The sequence below is a fragment of the Pseudophryne corroboree genome, chromosome 5 (assembly GCF_028390025.1).
Source record: "Pseudophryne corroboree isolate aPseCor3 chromosome 5, aPseCor3.hap2, whole genome shotgun sequence".
Lineage (NCBI taxonomy): Eukaryota > Metazoa > Chordata > Amphibia > Anura > Myobatrachidae > Pseudophryne > Pseudophryne corroboree.
In genome coordinates this window covers 655,726,885-655,747,470 of record NC_086448.1, presented here as the reverse complement: position 1 = coordinate 655,747,470, position 20,586 = coordinate 655,726,885, and the positions used below count along the sequence as shown (strand labels likewise).

The window sequence follows — 20,586 nt, the reverse complement described above, 5'->3', positions numbered from 1 at the left end:
AATGCGGAGGAAAATGTAATTAGGCTTTCTTTGTGTCTACTGAGACCATGAAAAAAAACCTCCTTTTTCCAGATTGGAGATCACTGCCCTGAGAGATTCCATCTTGGATTTGAATTTAAGTAGAAAATGAGGAATTAGGATTGGCCTGACCGAGCCGTCTGGCTTCCGGACCACAAAGAGGCTTGAATAAAAACCTTCTCCCTGTAGTGCCAGGGGAAAACCAGGTCAATGACCTGATCCTGAAACAACCTTTGTATTGTGTCGCATACTACCTCCCCGTCCGGAGGAGAATCAGTAATTTGAAAAATTGGTGAGGGGAAATGTCTGGAAACTCCAGTATGCACTCTTGGGACACTATTCGTAAAACCCACGGGTCCAGGTCCGTTCCAGGACTGACCGAAGAGTTTTTAGACGTGGTCCCACCGGTGTGGGCTCCCGCAAGAGAGTCCCAGCGCCATGCAGTGGATGTGACAGAACACAGGATGATGTCTGCTCCTGTAATCTTGAAGAGGCTGCTGACCTCTTCCCTTTCCTCCTTCCTCTACCTGCAAAGAAAAGGGGGATCTGTATCTATTATGCCGAAATGACTGCATCCGACAATGATGCGTCATCATCTGTTGTGAGGGAACATATGGCAAGAAGGTAGACTTACCAGAGTCATCTGCCGAGATCAAACTAACGAGGCCGTCACCAAACCAGGCTTTACCTTCATAGGAAAGAAAACTCCATTTCTTCTCAGAGTCAGCACCAGCATTCCATTGGTGAATCCACAACGCCCTCCTAGCCGAGACCGCCATGGAATTGGCCCGCGAACCCAAGAGTCCTTTATCCCTTGTAGTCGCACGTCAGTATGCTGCAGTGTCCTAGATATGACCCAACTTAAGGAGTATCCCATCTCTCCCCAGGGTATCTATATCGGATGACAAGGTAACCGACCATTTCTGACTATTACTACTCCCCCATGCACATGCAATAGCAGGTATAATTAATGTACGCGTGGACACATAACTTGACTATAACGTAGCTTCCTGCATACGATCCTTTGTGACAGGGCCCCCTGCAGAACAGGGAGTAACACCCACTTTATCCTCTCCGCGGCGGGAAAAGAATAAACACTCGGAAATTTCTCGAGGATTTGAAACCATCTTGTCAGGGCTGACCCCGACTTTTTTTTTTTCAACAGAGCGCTCAGCACCTGAGAAGGAGGAACTTAACCTCAGCATTCATTATAAATTTATATATATATATATATATATATCTCCATATACACACACGTATATATATATCTCATATATATATAACTTTTTGTCAGGGACAGCAGGGTCCCTAGTGACGTTAATACGTTCTTAATGTGTATGAAACATGTACTGAATGCAGTATATTATTTTGTGGATCTAATCAGGAAACATTACGGTCGACAGAAGAACAATATTTGTGTCGATATCCGGGAATAGTAACTGGGCAAAACAATTATTTTTGCAACCCCAAGGGGACTGAGGAAAATATATTCTATGAATATGACACCCTCCATAAATATTACTACGTCTGTGTCTGGGTCACAGCTTTATGCAACCTTACTATACATATAGGTATAGCCCTTTTTTTTGTCAGATATTGGTGGTGCCGACAGGGTCACCCACACACTTCAGTGTGCCCATATAGTTTTCTCTTGGGAAAAACATCTACCTACAGGTTGACACTTTTTTTATGTACCATGTACCATCAGGAGTCGGCAGTGCTGACAGGGTAACTCCCACAGCCGTTTGTGTCAGAGCACTCAGCCTCAGACATGCCGACACACGTGTAGGAAACACCCACCGACATTACACTGGCTATAAGGGAAGGACCCCAGTAAATTCTGTCAGGGAACACAGAAGGAGTTTACCAACTCACCACCCAGCGCTCAATCCCTTTTATATTGTGCTTTATTATTAACTTATCTTGCACCAATCAACTGTGCCCCCCCCCCCCCTTCGTTTTTCACCCTGTAATGTACAGTAGTGTTTTGGAAGGACCAGCGTCTCTGTGGAGAGAAAATGGCGCTGATGTGAGCTGTGAGGGCTAAGCCCCACCCCCTCAATGGCACGCTTCAGCCCCGCTATTTCTTTAATATATTTATATTGGCAGGGGTTGGATATAGTGCCTAGGCACTCATATTAGTGTTTGCCAGTCTTTATTTGAGGATTTATATGCTGCCCAGGGTGCCCCCCCCCCCACGCACCCTACAGTGCCGCTGTGTGTGGGAGCATGGCGCGCAGCGCGGCCGCTGTGCGTTATCTCAAAAGCCGTCACTGAAGTCTTCAGATCTTCTTCTACTCACCTGTCTTCCGACTTCTGGCTCTGCAAGGGGGGTGATGGCGGGCTCTGGGAGTGAACCCTTAGGCGTACCTAGTGTTCCAAACCCTCAGGAGCTAATGGTGTCCTGTAGCCAAGAAGCAGAGCCATTAAACTCATCAGAAGTAGGTCTGACTTCTCTCCCCTAAGTCCCACGATGCAGGGAGACAGTTGCCAGCAGTTCTCCCTGAAAACAAAAAACCTAACATAAGTCTTTTCCGAGAAACTCCGTAGAGCTCCTCAGTGTGCATCCAGTCTGCCTGGGCACAGATCTAAACTGGAGTCTGGAGGAGGGGCATAGAGGGAGGAGCCAGGTCACACCATTTGAAAGTCTTAAAGTGCCAATGTCTCCTGCGGATCCCGTCTATACTCCATTGTTCTTGAAGTGTCCCCAGCATCCTCTAGGACGTATGAGAAATAGCATTTAATTCCTTTTACGCAGGGAAGGTTAGCGAGGCTTTCTTATTTTCAGTTAAGTAAGCCTCCTCAACCTGCTCAGGTGTTGTATCAGCAATATTCAACACATCTCTAATAGCCTCTATCTTCAACTGCACCCCTTTTGCAAGAGATGCAGCCCCCCGCAACACATCCCCATCATCGTCTGCAGTGTCAGAGTCGGTATCCGTGTCATCTTGCATAATCTGCGCAAGAGCACGTTTATGTGAATATACAGTGGGGAGCCCTGAGGTACCAGAACTGGGCCAGACTGCAATAGAGTTCTGTAAAGCCTGAGTGCAGATTCATTCTGTGCAACCCTATTTGAAATCTGAGAAATCATAGATTTGATAGAGGATAACCATTCAGGCTCACTTGCTGGTATCTGTGCTAAACCAGTGCAATCCTGATTACATGGAATGGGATCATCCTGAGAGTACATATACTCTGCAGCATATGACACAGAGTCCCTGGACATTGCTTAAAGGAGACCACAGACACTACACACACACAGGGGAGGACAGACAGAGTTTCACCTCCAAGAATGGCAAGAGAGACACAGAGATTGGAGCCAACCCACATACAGCACTTTTAATACAAAGGGAGACCACTTATCAGCGCTGACTGTGCACCTTAATAGGTTACACAGTCGTTTTGCAGACTCCCCCCCCCCTTCTATAACCCCCTGGTACCGTGAGAGATAGCTGGAGTTGCTGTGGAGGGACTTGCTCTTCACTGACAGCGTTGTGCAGGCAGGAAAATGGCGCTGAACGATGCAGGGTCCGCTCTGAGGAGAAGATCCGCCCCCAAAATGGTGCGGTCTTCCCGCTCTTTATAGGATTATACTGGCCTGAGGATTTCTGCTGGCTGAGATGCCGGGACCCTGACAGGCTGTGTGACCAGTGTAGGGTGTAGGCGATGGCTCAGGGCGCCCCTCACAGCGCCGCACTATGTACCGCAGAGCCTCCGGAGTGCAGTTAATACTGCGCTCCTACCCTGATACCGCCATCTACACACTGGCCCCCCGCTTGCTAGGGGGGTCGGTGCCTCACTCGCCACTGATCTTCAGCTCTGTAAGGGGGTGGCGGCATGCTGCTGGGGTGAGCGATCGCCTGTGGCGGGGAACGATCTATCCCCTCAGGAGCTCAGTGTCCTGTCAGCGGAGATAGTAGCTCAAACCCCGCAGGGCGGACACTACTCCCCCCCTTAGTCCCACGAAGCAGGGAGGCTGTTGCCAGCAGCCTCCCTGTAAAATAATAAACTCTAAAATAAACTTTACTAGAGAAACTCTGGAGAGCTCCCCTAGCTGTGACCGGCTCCTCCGGGCACATTTTCTAAACCGAGTCTGGTAGGAGGGGCATAGAGGGAGGAGCCACCCACACTGTTAAACTCTTAAAGTGCCAATGGCTCCTGGTGGACCCGTCTATACCCCATGGTACTAATGTGGACCCCAGCATCCTCTAGGACGTAAGAGAAAAATAAAAACTGTCCATTTATAGTAACAGTACGTAAATAAACACAGTGTTGGAGTGTTACGGGGTAAATAACACAGGTCAGGATCAGATGTGAGAGTAGTACTGTGATCTGCCCTCATATACATAATTAAACAGCAGTAAGGAAAATGTAATTGGAATGATAGTTCAACTATAAGGACATGGGGAAAACCCTAGCTTAGTTTTTTCAAGACACATAAACCTCAAGAACAGGGGGACGGAGGAGAGAGGAAAACTATAAGCTGACCACATTCAAGTTATACGGAAACGGAAACTAGTCTGTAATATGGCCACATCAACATAGATTGGCCACATGTTCAAATTGCCAGATCAAAATTGGTAAAACCAATACCGTAATGGTAAAGGTCCAAAATAATGGTCAGTGATTATCAAATGGGCATGAACACAGATTGGCAGAATGAATGGACCCTTATATTGTGGTAATGTACTTCTAAGAAAACAAAAAAATTATTTAGGGAAGGTTTTCCTATCTATAACCAAAGTGGACACTAGTTTGGCCAATAATGGCGAACTCTAACAAAATCATCTGTGTGACCAATTAAACTGTAAATCTATAGAGAGAATCTATAGAGAGAGGCAACAGAAGAGAGTTGCACGCATTCAGCTTTGCTGAGAAAGAAAACGTCTATGAAACGTAAGGCACAGAGTTTATAATCTGCTTTAATACTAGCCTTACCAACATAGAGAGCATCCGTTGTAGTAAGGGCATTTGTTTTTGCTGTTATATTAAACCACTGTTGAAAACACTATAATCAACACCATCTTGTTCACATCAGCAAGATGAAAATCTGCATTTCACTACTCAACAATCTGACCTTCCCCTTGTGGTTCTCTGCAAGATCTTCATTCCGGAGAGAAGGCATGCTTTGCCTTCCAATGTCTCGCAGAATATCCTGATGTCATCTACAGGAGTGCTTGCAAACTGCACATGGAGCTCACTGAATATCCCATATGCATCTTGGATGAGGAGACACATTCTGAAAAACAAAACCACACTATAAATGGGCCAAATATCAACAAGCCAGCACATCAACATCTACGGGTATGGGTCGTTGGGTCGACTCAACTTAGGTCGACAGTCATTAGGTCGACCACTGAAGGTCGGCATGTAATAGGTCGACATGGGCATTAGGCCGACATGTGCTAGGTCGACAGGTGAAAAGGTTGACATGAGTGTTTGGACTTTTTTTTTAATCATTTTCTTCGTAAAGTGACTGGGAACCCCAATTAGTGCACCGTGTCCCCTCACATGGCTCGCTTCGCTCGCCATGCTTCGGGCAAGGTGCCTCGCTCCACTATCGCTGCGCTCGGCACAGGTTACTGTTCCCAATGGTAGTCCATGTGGATTGTAAAGTATGAAAAAGTCCAAAAAGTGAAAAATGCATGTCGACCTTTTGACCTGTCGACCTAGCACGTCAACCTAATGCCCATGTCGACCTTCAGTGGTCGACCTAACGACCGTATCCCACATCTACATATCTGACAGCGTCACAAAGAATAATATGACATGGAGGAAGAGAGCTGGACCTCTGTTGCGAATGCTTGTTAACACATATTTAACAAGGACTGCAGCAGCGCTGTTCTCTGTCAGAAACTGAAAAATATAACAACTTTATTATTAATATACTTTATTTTTAGTTAGAAAATTCTAGCAATGCTGGAACACACATGCACAGGAGAGATCCAACTGACCAGTGATGCTCTCAGACTCTTCTTCCCATTGCCAGCCAGTAATGCCAGGTAATGGAGCATAGCTACATTAAAAAACAGGTCCTACAGACCTAATAAGGCTACATCTATGTTTACACTGTACTAGGAGAGACAGACGTTAGGAGAACACATTCCTGATAGTTACATCACTTTGGAAACCTATGTGGGTTAGGCAATTCCAGAATGGGCGGATTCAAAAGAATGAAGACATCAGAATAGTAAAGGTCATTAAGCTCAAATAGTGGATGTATTTATCAATATTTGCATATGTTTCGGAGTGAACACTTCAGGCAGTAAGATAATCAGGGCTGTGCAGCACTGGGCGGGCTTGGTTACTGCGAGGGCTTGGTCAGTTGAGGGGTGTGTCTAGCCCTATCATGAACATTTCCCTATTGGCAGCACACACAGAGGGGGGGGTGTCGCCACATTGTGGGGGCCCTGGTTATGTCTGTCCTGCAGCACTCCCAGGCCTCTAGATAGGTGCACACAGCTGTACAGCTGAATCCTGAATTTAATGCATACAAATCTTATAGACCAGTGGTTCTCAAACTCGGTCCTCAGGACCACCACACAGTGCATGTTTTGCAGGTAACCCAGCAGGTGCACAGGTGTAGTAATTACTCACTGACACATTTTAAGAGGTCCGCAGGTGGAGTTAATTATGTCACTTGTGATTCTGTGAGGAGACCTGCAAAACATGCCCTGTGTGGGGTCCTGAGGGCTGAGTTTGAGAACCTGTGTTATAGACTGCTGATAATGACTAGAGCAGAATAATACTACAAATCTGTGGTTCCAAAACTCAATCCTAAAGACACCCTAACAGTCCAGGATTTTATGGATATCCATGCTTTAGCACAGGTGACTTAATTAGCACCTCAGTACGTTTCATTATACCAATTGTGCACAAGCAGGAATATCTTTAAACCAGAACAGACCACACAGTGCAGGGGGGGGATCGCTTAACAAGTATAAACATACATAATATGCTGTATGTAATATATGTGCTGTCTGGTTATCCCAGGGATTGGAAGTGCAGTGTGTATTAAGCCGCTGTGCGGCACTCGGGACTCAGCATTATGCTTCACTCTCCTTCTAAGCCCGCCCCAGACTCCAATTGGCTACTTTCACAAGCCAGCAGAAGGAGGGTGAAGCATAATGCTGAGTCCCGGGTGCCGTACGTTATGCAGTCAATAGATCTAAAGTATCTAGATAGACTGTCAATAGGTCGACACCAAATGGTCAACATGCATTAGGTCGACATGTAAATGTTGACAGTGCTCACGGTCAACAGGTACAAAGTGTCGACATGAGGTTGGGGGGGGTCAACTTTTCATACTTTACCATCCCGGATGACTACGATTGGGAATATTAACCTTGCCTGAAGCATGGCGGGTGAAGAGAGTCCTGCGAGGGGACTCTGTGCACTAATTGGGGTTCACTGTGCTATGACAGCGAATACAAAACAAAAAACAAACAAAAAATGTTGACCTTTTAGTGTCGACCTTTTGTCCATGTCTACCTTTTCACGGTCGACCAATTGGTGTCTACCTATTCATTGTAGACATTCTTACTGTAGCTCTATTGGACTGAAACCGTACTGCACGAAGACTTAATACACAGAGCTCTGCAGATCCCAGGGATAACCAACCAGCACATATATTACATACAGCACAACATGAAAGTTCTTATGTGCTAAGAAATGTTAAAATATAGTATATTTATCAGTTGGGTTTATTATTACTTTATAAAACAAATTAAGTATGGATAGAGGTTTCTTTGTACTAACACTTTAAAGTTTATGTGCACATCAGCAAAGTGCTATAATGCTCAGCCCCAGTCTCTATTTGCACAAATGCACCTATTTATTGGTCAGCGTATACCAGTGTAGTCCCACATTACAGCTTTCAGCACTGACCCAATCATTCTGTGCTTGCGTTTGCAGCTTTGTGGGTCCGACTGGAAGGGTTAATAGAACAAAGAGTTAAAGCATACCTTATCTTTTCCATTATTATTGTATTTTTGACTAGGGTCTAAGCTTCTGTCGGTAATCAGTCTTCCCATACTTCTCTATTCTCCCAGGTTCTCTCCTGGACCCCTGGAAGAGAAGACCAGCCTCCCATGTCCTGTCCACTTTCCCAGTGAAGCGGCTTTCCAAAGGCTTGATGATGCAATATCATATGCCACAAAGCAGTCTTCCTCTACTCGTCCTTTATGTATCCAGCTTAGTATTATTATTATTATAAAATTTTATTTATAAGGCGACACGTGTTTCGCAGCACCGTACAAAGGGCATACAATAGAACAGTACAGGAAGACAGAATTTAACATTACAGTTAATAAATAACAAAAATAGAGTGCAGGTAACAAAGAGCACCACCTCAAAACATAATACACCTTAGATGTAAGTAGCAAGTGAGTAATCAGCATACTACAAGGAGCTGGTGGCCATAGATAGAGATGAGCCTTTACCAGCAGGAGAAAAAGCGGGTAAAGATGGTCGCTGAGTAGGAGAGAGATGTGAGTAAAAAGTGTCAAGAAGAGGGCTTTGACAACAAGAGGGAAGAGGGTCCTGCTCTGAGGACCTAACAATCTAGTGGGAAGGGGCGACAGACAGATGACATGAGGTGCAACCAATAAGGCAATCAAACTGTTCACAGTAGCACATTAAGGTGTATTCAATTATAGTCGGAACTGCCGTCTTGTCGGAAAGACGGCAGTTTCCGACTTCTTTAGGTCGAATTGAATTTCAACCTATTCAATGGGGCTGCCATTTTTCCGACAGGTCGGCAACTCCGACTTGTTGGAAAACACGTGGATCGGCAGATTAGCCGCGGATCCAAGTGTTTTGTCGGATTTGCGGCCAAGTCAGACAGCTTTTAGTCCTGTTTTCGACAATGTCAATCCGACTTAAAAAAAAGTCGGATTGACATTGTCGAGAACGTCCAAACCTGTCTGATTTGTCCGCAAATTGAATACTGCATTGTCGGATCCTTTCCGTCGGAAAGGATCCGACATGCATTGAATAGACTCTATTGTGTTTAATCAAGTTTGCGTATTTAGTTGAAAACAATGGCCTATGAACTTGCGTACTGCAGTTATGTTAGTGAGGACAGGTCTACATGTGCTAGGGATAGTGCTTGTGTGGTGGAGAAGAACAGTGGGAAGTAGGGGGAGAGAGATAATTCTATCATACTGATGTAGGAAGACTGCAGTGCTGAACATGTCTGCATGCAACAAACTTGCCTTAAGTACAGCTACTGTATGGCCTTCTGTTGGATGTAGAGAAAGGAGATCATTGTGTAATATGCAAGACAAACACTGCCAAAAAGTACAGTATATATACACAATACTTAAAGTAACATCCACTAGGAAAGAATCATAAATACACAAACAGAATTATGGGAAGCTATAATTAAGTCAAGCATATCTCTTGGGTCTAGTTATGAATGTAAAAAATAAAATAAACATGGTCTATAAGAAGACTTCTACTATAATAATAAAATAAACAACTTGGGTTATTGTGGGATTTCTGGTCATTGATTTTAAATTACTGTACAATATCCCCAGTGCTGAATTACTGAGAAATGTATTTGTTCCAACTGATGTAACTTTTCATACAATACTCAAAATATATATATACACAAAGGCAACATTATGAGCATCACAGCTACTGTATGCACTGCAATATCATAGCATGTTTATTCTTATGAAGGTTTTATCTTCCTGTGACTCATTATTACAGGGCTGATATACACTGGCAGATCTGGATGACCATTGATTTATACATACACATATGTATTTGGGTCAATGACAGAAACCAGTCAGCTTTTGTTCTACCTGGAAAATCTAAAGCAGTATGTATGTACAATCGGGTGTCTAGATCGACAGTGTCTAGGTTGACAATGTTTAGGTCGACCACTATAGGTCGACAGGGTTATAATGTTGGAAAGTCGACAGGATTTCTAGGACGACATGTGCTAGGTCGACGGGTCAAAAGGTCGACATGAGTTTTTTTTGGGGGGGTTGTGTCGTTTTCTTCGTAGAGTGACTGGGAACCCCAAATAGTGCACCGTGTCCCCTCACATGGCTCGTTTCACTCGCCATGCTTCGGGCCAATGTGCCTCACTTCGTTTGGCACAGATTACAGTTCCAATCGTAGTCCATGTGGATCGTTAAGTATGAAAAAGTTTGAAAAAAACAAACCCCATGTCGACCTTTTGACCTGTCGACCATCCAACCCTATCAACCCATAGTGGTCGACCTAAACAGTGTCGATCTTCAGACCGGATCCCATACAATCATCAACCAACAGCACAAACCTTTATCTGCTCTGCAACAGTACTGTAGTTTGATTTATCTAGAATAAAGTATCTTTTAAACAAGTAACTTGAGGTAAATTCTGATACTGACGGAGAAACATTGGTCATTCAGTCAAAGTCTAGGAAGCACCCACTGACCTCACAAAGGGCCCGATTCAGAGGTGGGCACTAATGCATGCGCAGCTGCGGCTTTTTGCATAGTCGCAGTGGCCAGAATATGCAAATACTAGCTCCAGCCTTCCTCTTGTGTGCCAACTGTGCAAGCCCTGAGACGGCCACTTTCAATGCCAATGGACAGTGCAAATCCGATGGAGGTTCTGAACACTCTATCATCCGTTTCAGACATGCCGACAGCCGACACACGTACCGACACCCCACACACACTGGGATATAACTATAAGGGGACAATTCCCTAAAGAAGGCTCTTTGGAGAGACAGAGAGAGAGTATGCCAGCACACACCAGATAGCGCTTTTATATATATAAATGTATATATATTTCCCCACTCACTGCGCCTTAATTATGTCCCCCCCTCTCTCTTTTTCAGCCCTCTGATGCTCAGCAGGGGAGAGTCCGGGGAGCCAGCGTTCTCTGCAGCCTCTGTGGAGAAAATGGCGCTGGTTAGTGCTGAGGGATCAAGCTCCGCCCCCTCACGCGGCGGGCTTCGGTCGGTGAATTTTAAAAAAATGGCGGGGATCCGTAGTTTACTGCCTCCGCAGCCTAACTACATACTTTTTTGCCTAAAACGAGGTTTATTGCTGCCCAGAGCGCCCCCCCTGCGCCCTGCACCCATCAGTGCCATTTGTGTGTGTAAGTGTGGGAGCAATGGCGCGCAGCTTCCTGCTGCGCGCTTACCTCATGAAGATCTGAAGTCTTCTGCCGCCTGATGTCTTCTTATGTCTGACATACTCACCCGGCTTCTTTTTTTCCGGCATCTGTGAGGAGGATGGCGGCACGGCTCCGGGACGAACCCCAGGGTGAGACCTGTGTTCCGACTCTCTCTGGAGCTAATGGTGTCCAGTAGCCTAAGAAGCAGAGCCCTTAACTCTTAAGAAGTGGGTCTGCTTCTCTCCCCTCAGTCCCACAATGCAGGGAGTCTGTTGCCAACAGAGCTCCCTGAAAATAATAAACCTAACAAAATTCTTTTTACAGAAAACTCAGGAGAGCTCCCTGTAATGCACCCTATCTCCTCTGGGCACAAGATCTAACTGAGGTCTGGAGGAGGGGCATAGAGGGAGGAGCCAGTACACACCATACTAGAAAGTTCTTTTAGGTGCCCATGTCTCCTGCGGAGCCCGTCTATACCCCATAGTCCTTACGGAGTCCCCAGCATCCTCTAGGATGTAAGAGAAAGGAGGTAAATATGGCAGAGGCAATGAACTAACTGTACAAAAATGCCTGGCTATTAATAATCATCATCATCATCATCCCCATATTAGTATGGTCAAGTATGGAACACGGCCATATTGACCATGCATGCTGTAAATACCTTCCGTTTAGCACTAACCACTAAGCTTTACTACATACTGTATATTTTCCTTTGATCTTGCACTTCTTGACTACTGGCAAAATGTATGGAAAGTTTGTTAAGGGTCTACAAATGTGCAGCAAGGAAACCCATAATCAATTCATCAAACAAATGAAACCATTCTGGATTTCCAATAAAAACATCATGTACACATATTTTTGTATCCCTATTGCAGCTGTAAGATGAGGGCAAACAGAGAAGTTAGCCACTGTCTACAGCACATGCATATGGTGTTTTATAACACAGATGGTCTATTAATGGGAATTTGCTGCACCATTACATTAAGTAAAATGAAGAACGGGTACAGACACAGGGTTACCTATTCGTGATCATGAGTTGCTGTGAGTGTGAGATTTTTTCTTCTGGTTTACACATGCTGTGAAGTTGGAGTGGGCCCACATGTCCTTATAATGTTTGTCTAATCTTTTATCAGAGACAGGCAAGGTTCACTGGGGCTGTACTGATACTCCCTGACCCTCAGGGGGTTTCTCTTATCTTGTTCTGAGGTATACTCCTGCACACAGACACAACCACTGCTGACACTCCCGTCTCAGTCAGCACACACACATGCAGACACACCAGTTCAAGAACTTGTTAGGTCAAGTTTTAAGGTGCAGCTTCAACCTATCATCAACACTATAACCACAGCTGATCTGGAAGTGGTGATCATTGCTGTACGGAGTCTATGTATGTCCCTCTTCCAACTTCCTTGTGCATATCCTATCTACTTTATAATCAGAGCTGGAGACACACAGCCATGATATAATCAAGTCTGAAGAGGAATATTCTTGTGCTGCTGAATGGAAGCACTTTTTTTTACAAAACCACAAACTGCATCAGGTTCCAAGACACAAAAGAGAAGTAATTTTTAGCGCTTGTGACATATGCTTCTGGAACGATCCACAGGATACGCTTCCCTCTCATGTCTTTAATCCAGCCTGTTTCATGTTAGCGTTAATTGATAAATATTTACATCTCAGTTAAGATGGATATTACATAATCTACACCAGTAGCGTACAAGAAGTGGATAAAATGTACAGATTGTGTACTGCAGGCATTAGGCTGACTGGAAGGAACCAACACAGTTTGTTAGGTATATAAAACATGTACTATACGCCATAATATAAAAACTAATTTTCAATTAAAAGTACATAAAACCATATGATCTTATGAATGATTAAATTCAACTAAATATGCATATAAAGAAATAACTATTTAGGATTCACATATCAAATGGAATTTTTATTAAGTTCTGTAAAAGTGGACAGAAAATCCATCTTGTTCAATATATCACCAATGTCCTCACAAACACATCTTACAAGAGACTTTTAAACTGTTTGCCCTTTAAATTTCAAGGACCAGGACTCTGGAAAGCAATAAAAACAGTAAAATCAATAAATAAATTATGAAAAAAGTGCCAATGGGATTTGGAAATGCAGGTGCTCCTCAAAAGTGGAAGGGCCTCTCTTTAACCCATGGAACAGTCTTTAGATGTCCTCTTTAGTAGAAATGCTATGGTGGCACCCTTTACCTTGAGAGCTTCCGAGTCTTCACCTAGGATTTGAGGTCTTATCTTCCCCTCCAAGTACAGGGGGATGTCACCGATTTCAGGAGGTTGGGAACATAATGGCCCTCACCCACTAGACATAGTAGATCGAAACCCATACAGGTGAGTCCCCTTACACATATCCACTTGGAGTGACTCCCCTGCTGCAGAAAGTTTCCTCAATTTTGCTATTCTTTCATGTGTTTTCTTAAATTTGGTTTTAGGTTACATCAAGTGTACTAGGTACTAAGGATTAGGGTTTATTTGTAGGAACATAATTAGTATAAAGTTGCAGATTAAGCATGCAGAGGCTCCCTCGTATGAAACCTGTATTTTACCTGTTTAACCTTGATTGTGTACTCTCCTCAAATTTCATAATTTTTCTGTGTCTTAGATCATAAATAGTGTACTTTGTACACAGGATTACCCTGGGACCCTCAGAGGTTTCACTTAAGGTTCATAGGCCCTCATTCCGAGTTGATCGCACGTTAGATACTTTTAGCAGCCGTGCAAACGCATTGTCACTGCCCACGGGGGAGTGTATTTTAGCTTTGCAAGTGTGCGATCGCATGTGCAGCCGAGCAGTATAAAAATGTTTTGTGCAAAACAAGACCAGCCCTGTAGTTACTTATCCTGTGTGATAATTCCAGCGACGGAGGTCCCGGAATGGACGTCAGATACCCGCCCTGCAAACGCCTGGTCATGCCTGCGTTTTCCCTACCACTCCCAGAAAACAGTCAGTTGATACCCATAAACGCCCTCTTCATGTCAATCTCCTTGCGATCGGCTGTGCGAATGGATTCTTTGCTAGAAGCATTGCACAGCAACGATGCTGTTTGTACCCGTATGACGCGCGTGCGCATTGCGGTGCATCCGCATGCGGAGTTTTGACGTTTTTTATCTGATCACTGCACTGCGAAAATCGTCAGCGAGCGATCAACTCGGAATGACCCCCATAGTCTTTTAAGCCCCTCCTAGTAGATGGGTGGCATCACAGGCTTGAGAATGTTGGGAGCCTGATGGCCCACACATCCTAGACCTTGCAGATCGTAGTCCATACAGACGTGTCCTCACAACAATTATCTGTTTTCCTCCATATGGCGCGATGCACCTGGCATGATTCCTGTGCTACATTTTCTTTACTGCAACTTTTATTCTTCACTGTGTGTCTTTGTTCACATATAGTGCATTAGGTATATTTTTGTATGTGTCAAAGGAATTAGTATAAAGTCGCAGATTAAGAATAATGATGCATGGTGAGGGACAATTGTAGCTGACCTGTAGTTTGCCGTTTAATGTTGATTGTGTATATTTTCCCCTCAACTTTGCTACGCTTTCCTGCCACTTTTTCCTCAATTTTATGTCTTAGTTCCCTTCTGGAGTATGTAAGTTGCAAGTACAAAAAACAGGGCTATCTGTAGCGATTTTTGGATAGGTGCATCTGTAATCACACTCACACACTGCCAATTCCTTAAAGATACACAAAAAAGTTAAATGCGTAAAGAAAAACAATGTAAATAAGTATCATAAAATACGGACCCAAGCCTTAAAGTGGAAATATAGAAATGTCCCTGCTCAAATACAGTAACAGACCAGGGCAAAAAAGGAATAATGCATATACCTTACTCTGGCACAAAGGTGACAGTACACTCCTCTGGTGACCAGGATCATTATGTGCATGCAGTCATTAGCTGAGCGTAATAAAAGGGCTCCATAACATCAGCCCAAGGCTGGATACACATTAGCTGATATATAGTATAATACATCGGTCCAATGCAGATCGCAACGATATATCGACCATATCGTCTAGTGCAGGGATGGGGAACCTTCGGTCCTCCAGCTGTTGTTGAACTTCACATACCAGCATGCCTTGCTACAGTTTTGCTATTTGGTCATGCTAAAACTGTTGCAGGGCATGCTGGGATGTGTAGTTCAACAACAGCTGGAGGACCGAAGGTTCCCCATCCCTGGTCTAGTGTGTACCCACAATCGTGCGCTTCCGCTGGTAATTTGCTGGGTCGTTCCAGCAGGTGTGCTGCATGCCCAACGGCAATGACGGCATGCTTTCTAAATGCGGCCATGAGCTATATACCGCATGATCATGCAATATATCTTTATGTGTGTACAGCCGTCCAATATATCATTATATCGGTTGTGCCATCAGCCGGGAAACATATCATTTTGATGCATACCCAGCCTAACAGAACAGACAGGTCTGTCAAATCTGGCCATACATGTATGACCAAATAGTACCCAGATGCCAATATTCATTGAAAAGGCCTTAATGTACATCTGGATCTAGGCCCAAATGTATTAAGCCTTGAAAAGAGATAAAGTGGAGATGGATAGAGTGATCAAGTACCAGCCAATCAGCTTCCTAACGGTCATATTTCACAGCCTGTGACATGGCAGATAAGAAGCTGATTGGCTGGTCATTCATCACTCTTTATCCATCTTCACTTTATCTCTTGTTAAGGTTTAATACATTTGGGCCTTAGCCATTTATTTTAACAATAACCTAAAGCACTCATAAAAGTGGTCACTTTATGGTCTGCAGTATAAATCATTTCATGATGAAAAAAAACTGTCTAATGTATCATGTAAAAATGTGTTTAGGCACAGTACATTATTGTGGTTGCCCATTAATAAATGTATGGCCTGTGGGGCTGAACTTTTATATACAGTATAAACAAATGCATTCCAGCCCACAGGCATATGGTAGTGTTCTGTTCGGATAGCCTGCCCGTGACTTAATGAACTGTGATTATATTGAGTCTGGGGAACACACCACTTTGTTACTAGTAAATAATTTTAATTATAGATGCACCTATTTTTATATAATTAAATCAAATCAATATCAAACTAGGGGCACATGCTAATAAGTCTGCTCTCTTACAATTAGAATGACCTCACAAGTAGGTTTAGAAAAAGCAGCAAAGCCTTGCAAAGCACTTAGTATCCCATCCACTCCTGTGTAAATCAAGGCCAATCAGGCAGAAAGAACTAAGGGGGGTAATTCAGAGTTGATCGCAGCAGCAAATTTGTTAGCAGTTGGGCAAAACCATGTGCACTGCAAGTGTGGCAGATATAACATGTGCTGAGAGAGTTATGGGCCCTACACATACGGCGATGTGCCGCCGAGGTGCCCGACGGTCGATACGGGCGACCCGGCAGCGGGGAGGTAACGGGGGTGGGGGAATGAAGTTTCTTCACTTCCCCCGGTACCCGGCTCCATAGTAGTGCATGCTAATATGGACGAGATTGTCCATATTGGCCTGCATGCATAAGCGACCCGGCATCAACAATGAACGAGCGGGGGGCGTGCATCGTTCATCGCTGGTACCTACACACTGAACGATATGAACGAGAACGTTCATATCGTTTAGTGGTATTGGCAAGTGTGTACGGCCCATTCGATTTGGGTGGGTTATTTTGTTTCTGTGCAGGGTAAATACTGTCAGCTTTATTTTTAAACTGCAATTTAGATTTCAGTTTGAACACGCCCCACCCAAATCTAACTCTCTCTGCACATGTTACATCTGCCCCCCCTCCTGCAGTGCACATGGTTTTGCCCAACTGCTAACAAATTTGCTGCTGCGATCATCTCTGAATTAGGCCCTAAGTCCTACCAAACAGCAATAGTGTAATACTAACAATTATTAGATAGAGTAACAGTTTTACAAAGTAGACATTACTTTAAATCCATAGAGGGCAAAACACACTTTTCACATGCATTCCTTGTACATGTAAATTAATTGTATTACAGAGGCAAACAAGTAGCTTTTGAAAATATCTGCAAAGGCTTACTTATTGGCAAGAGGTGGGGCCTAGCAAGGCATATAGGGGGTAATTCAGACCTGATCGCTCGCTAGCTGTTTTTTGCAGTCCTGCATTCACATAGTCGCTGCTCACCGGGGAGTGTATTTTAGCTGTGCAAGTGTGCGATCACATGTGCAGCCGAGCGGTACAAAAAAAAACTTTGTGCAGTTTCTGAGTTGCCCAGGACTTACTCAGCCGCTGCGATCACTTCAGCCTGTCCGGGGCCGGAATTGACGTCAGACACCCGCCCTGCAAACGCTTGGACACGCCTGCATTTTTCCAACCACTCCCTGAAAACGGTCAGTTGCCACCCACAAACGCCTTCTGCCCGTCAATTTCCTTGCGATCAGCTGTGCGAATGGATTCTTCGTAAAACCCATCGCACAGCAACGATCCGCTTTGTACCCGTGCAACGCACCTGCGCATTGTGGTGCATACGCATGCACAGTTCTGACCTGATCGCAGCAAAAAACGCTAGCGAGCGATCAGGTCTGAATTACCCACATAGTATGTAAGGTGCATGTAAAAAAACCCAGCAGCTACAGTCCCCTCTAATATAGGCTGGGAGTCACTGGGAAGGCAGAGTTATACCACTTTCAGACAGAAATGTCTGAAAGTCCCGGCTTTTACACGGCATTTCAATGCCGGGTCATTTTGCCGGGCCCTGTCTAACCCCCCCGTTCACACAGACAAGCAAATTACCGGGTCAAGAATTTCTACCTGGTAATTTGAGGATCAACATGGATATTTAATCTGTGTGAAAGGGTCAACCCGGGTTGAAATTCCCATGTCTTTGCCCCTGGTAAATTCTAGGTTCTAAGTCCTGGGAATTTCAACTCCGTTTGACCTTTTCACACAGAAAAAGGACCCGTGTTTTTCGTGAAATTACCGGGTAGAAATGCGTCATATGGTAATTTTATTTTCCATGTGAAATGGGTATAAGAGTGTGCTGTGTGCTTTGGGAAGGAGGTGGAGATGTGGAGAGTTAGGCTGACACAGGGTATGTCCACATGAGTAGACAAGGCTAAATATGGCTGGACAATCGAAGGGGTCCATATAAATAATATACATCAATACCATATCGACACCCGCACATCAATGACAGACCAACATCGTCAAGAAATCATTGGTAATTTGGATTATAGGTGTACAGGAGACCTATTTCTTAATTCACAAAACACAGCAGAAGTAGTAAAGTGATGCCCCTAGGTCAGACAGGGGGAGCTGTAGGAGATAAGAGTCCCAGGGAAACCAGCCAGGAGGAGACAGCAAGTGACAGCTGTAGTCAGCCCACCCGTGGTGTCACTTTCATGTTACACAGGCCGCAGTGGTAGAGACACAGTGACTTCCTTGCTTACACTGAAAGCTAAGACAAAGGCTGAGGAATGGAGCGAACACTCCGGGACTGGTGGTTTTAGATTGGGAGAAGGGTGAGCACAATGGAGTTAGGTTCTTTCATATGTGCACTGCTGGAACTTCCCACGATAAGGTGTGCAATGTACAGACCGATGTCATGTAAGGGTGTGTGAGCTCTATACAGTGGCTCTGCAACGTGCCTGCTCGGACATCCTATGTATTTCATGGAGTGCATATAGGGAGATGCTGTTGCAGGAAGTGGCCTGGGATGACATGCTTCTGGCTGTGCGATGTGAAGGGTTAGTTGTCTTTGAGAAGCTGAGAGAACCACCATTAAGTTGGCACTTTCTAGTAAATTCTCCAACAAGCAAAAAGGACTGAAAAATAAGCTGGAAAACAATAATGAAGCTTACATCAGAACCAAAACACTGATGATGTTTATATCAGACTTCAGTCAACCAAGCAAACATACAGTATGTAAAACTCAAAAACAAAACAGATCACCCCCTGCTTGTTGTATATTAAACACCAAACATCAATGATTACAATGCATCAATGTCTAATGTCCATCTCCATGGGAAGACAGAAAGCACCAGGATAACAGTCCCAAACAGAGACCAATAAAGACTCAGGTTCACACAGTTGAAGATAGAGTTTGGCCATAGCCTGCCAGGTACCCAGGATATAGGTAGGAGGCACCAGGCACCTCAGCATTCCAAGAAGCAGATGGCTGCCACAAGGCAGCAGTGTTTGTGAAAGTAGGGAAGTTCTGCTATCAGAATAAGGCCCCTGTGTAGCGAACCATATTAAAAAAAGGGAAGGGGGAGTGTTGCCCTGTGCAGCATAAAAACAAAACTGAGAGAAGGGGAAATTGCCTCTTCTACAAATAAAGACTCCTGCAGAGAGGGGGAGCCTTCATAACCACAGTGGTTGGTCAGTGATGTATCTCTTAGGGAAGAGTCCAGGGAAAAGGACACAGAAGCCCCCTGAGTAATGGAGGTTGCTGCAAGCAGGCAACAGGGAAAGACGACAATTATTAATTTCATGTGGCACCATAGCCAAGGGAGAATAATGCTGAACGGGTGTGATGCACTATATCCTGGTACAAATAAGTACTATCACAGCACCAGTGGGTTTACACATGTCCAGAGGTTTTATTATACTGTGAACATGTGTGTTTATGTTTCGGTGATTCTGTAATGAGTTGAAGTCCAAAGAGTAAGATTTGTCATAGACAACTAAGCTGGGTACACACTAGATGACATTTAAAAAAGAACATTCTGATAATCACTAACCGTTACAACAAATTTGTTTTATCATCCAGTGTGTACCCACTAGATCAGGCCTGGCCAACCTGTGGCTCTCCAGCTGTTGTGAAACAAGTCTCAGCATGCCCTGCCACAATTTTGTTAGGAATGCTAAAACTGTGGCAAGGCATGCTGGGATGTGTAGTTTTGCAACTACTGGAGAGCCACAGGTTGGCCAGGCCTGCAACTAAATCGTTAGGGATGCGTGCTCTCGCGGATTCCTGCTGGCATCCCCAGTCAGCTGTACAAGCAGCTCAATCTGGGGATGTTGCTAGCGATGCCATGTGCACCACTCCTCCCCCCACGCCGCTGCTCCCGACATTGACATGTATTAATGCACTTATCGTTTAGTGTGTACCCGGCATTATTCCTGAAAAATGGCTGGAGCTGATGTGAAGTGCTCCACTCTGTCTTCTAAGATGCATAGTAAACATAGAGTGACCTCTATGGTGACTGTAAGATGCCTGTGTTGGCACAATTGGCCAATTCCTAGCACTATTGCCTCGAGGTAAGTACCCACCAGCGTATTTGTGTGGAGTATATCTTGCCTATGTTTCCATGGATTTCCACTATGTTCTCCGGTTTCCACTTACAATCTGACACACACACACACACACACACACACACACACACACACACACACACACACACACACACACACACACACGCACACACAAGACTGCAAGCTGAGATAAATGACTATAAAGTGCTGTGCTATA

The 20,586-nt window shown here is 44.5% G+C and overlaps 1 protein-coding gene across 7 annotated transcripts in view; it reads right to left on the bottom strand.

Annotated features, from left to right (window-relative positions):
* SPIDR (scaffold protein involved in DNA repair) overlaps positions 1 to 20,586 on the bottom strand; it is a 1,299,263-nt gene that overhangs the window by 180,123 nt on the left and 1,098,554 nt on the right. For all 7 annotated transcript variants that reach the window (XM_063923689.1, XM_063923686.1, XM_063923690.1 and 4 more), the window contains one exon: positions 5,099 to 5,260. In XM_063923689.1, the coding sequence (XP_063779759.1) occupies positions 5,099 to 5,260 (162 nt within the window). The remainder of the gene's footprint in view (positions 1 to 5,098; positions 5,261 to 20,586) is intronic.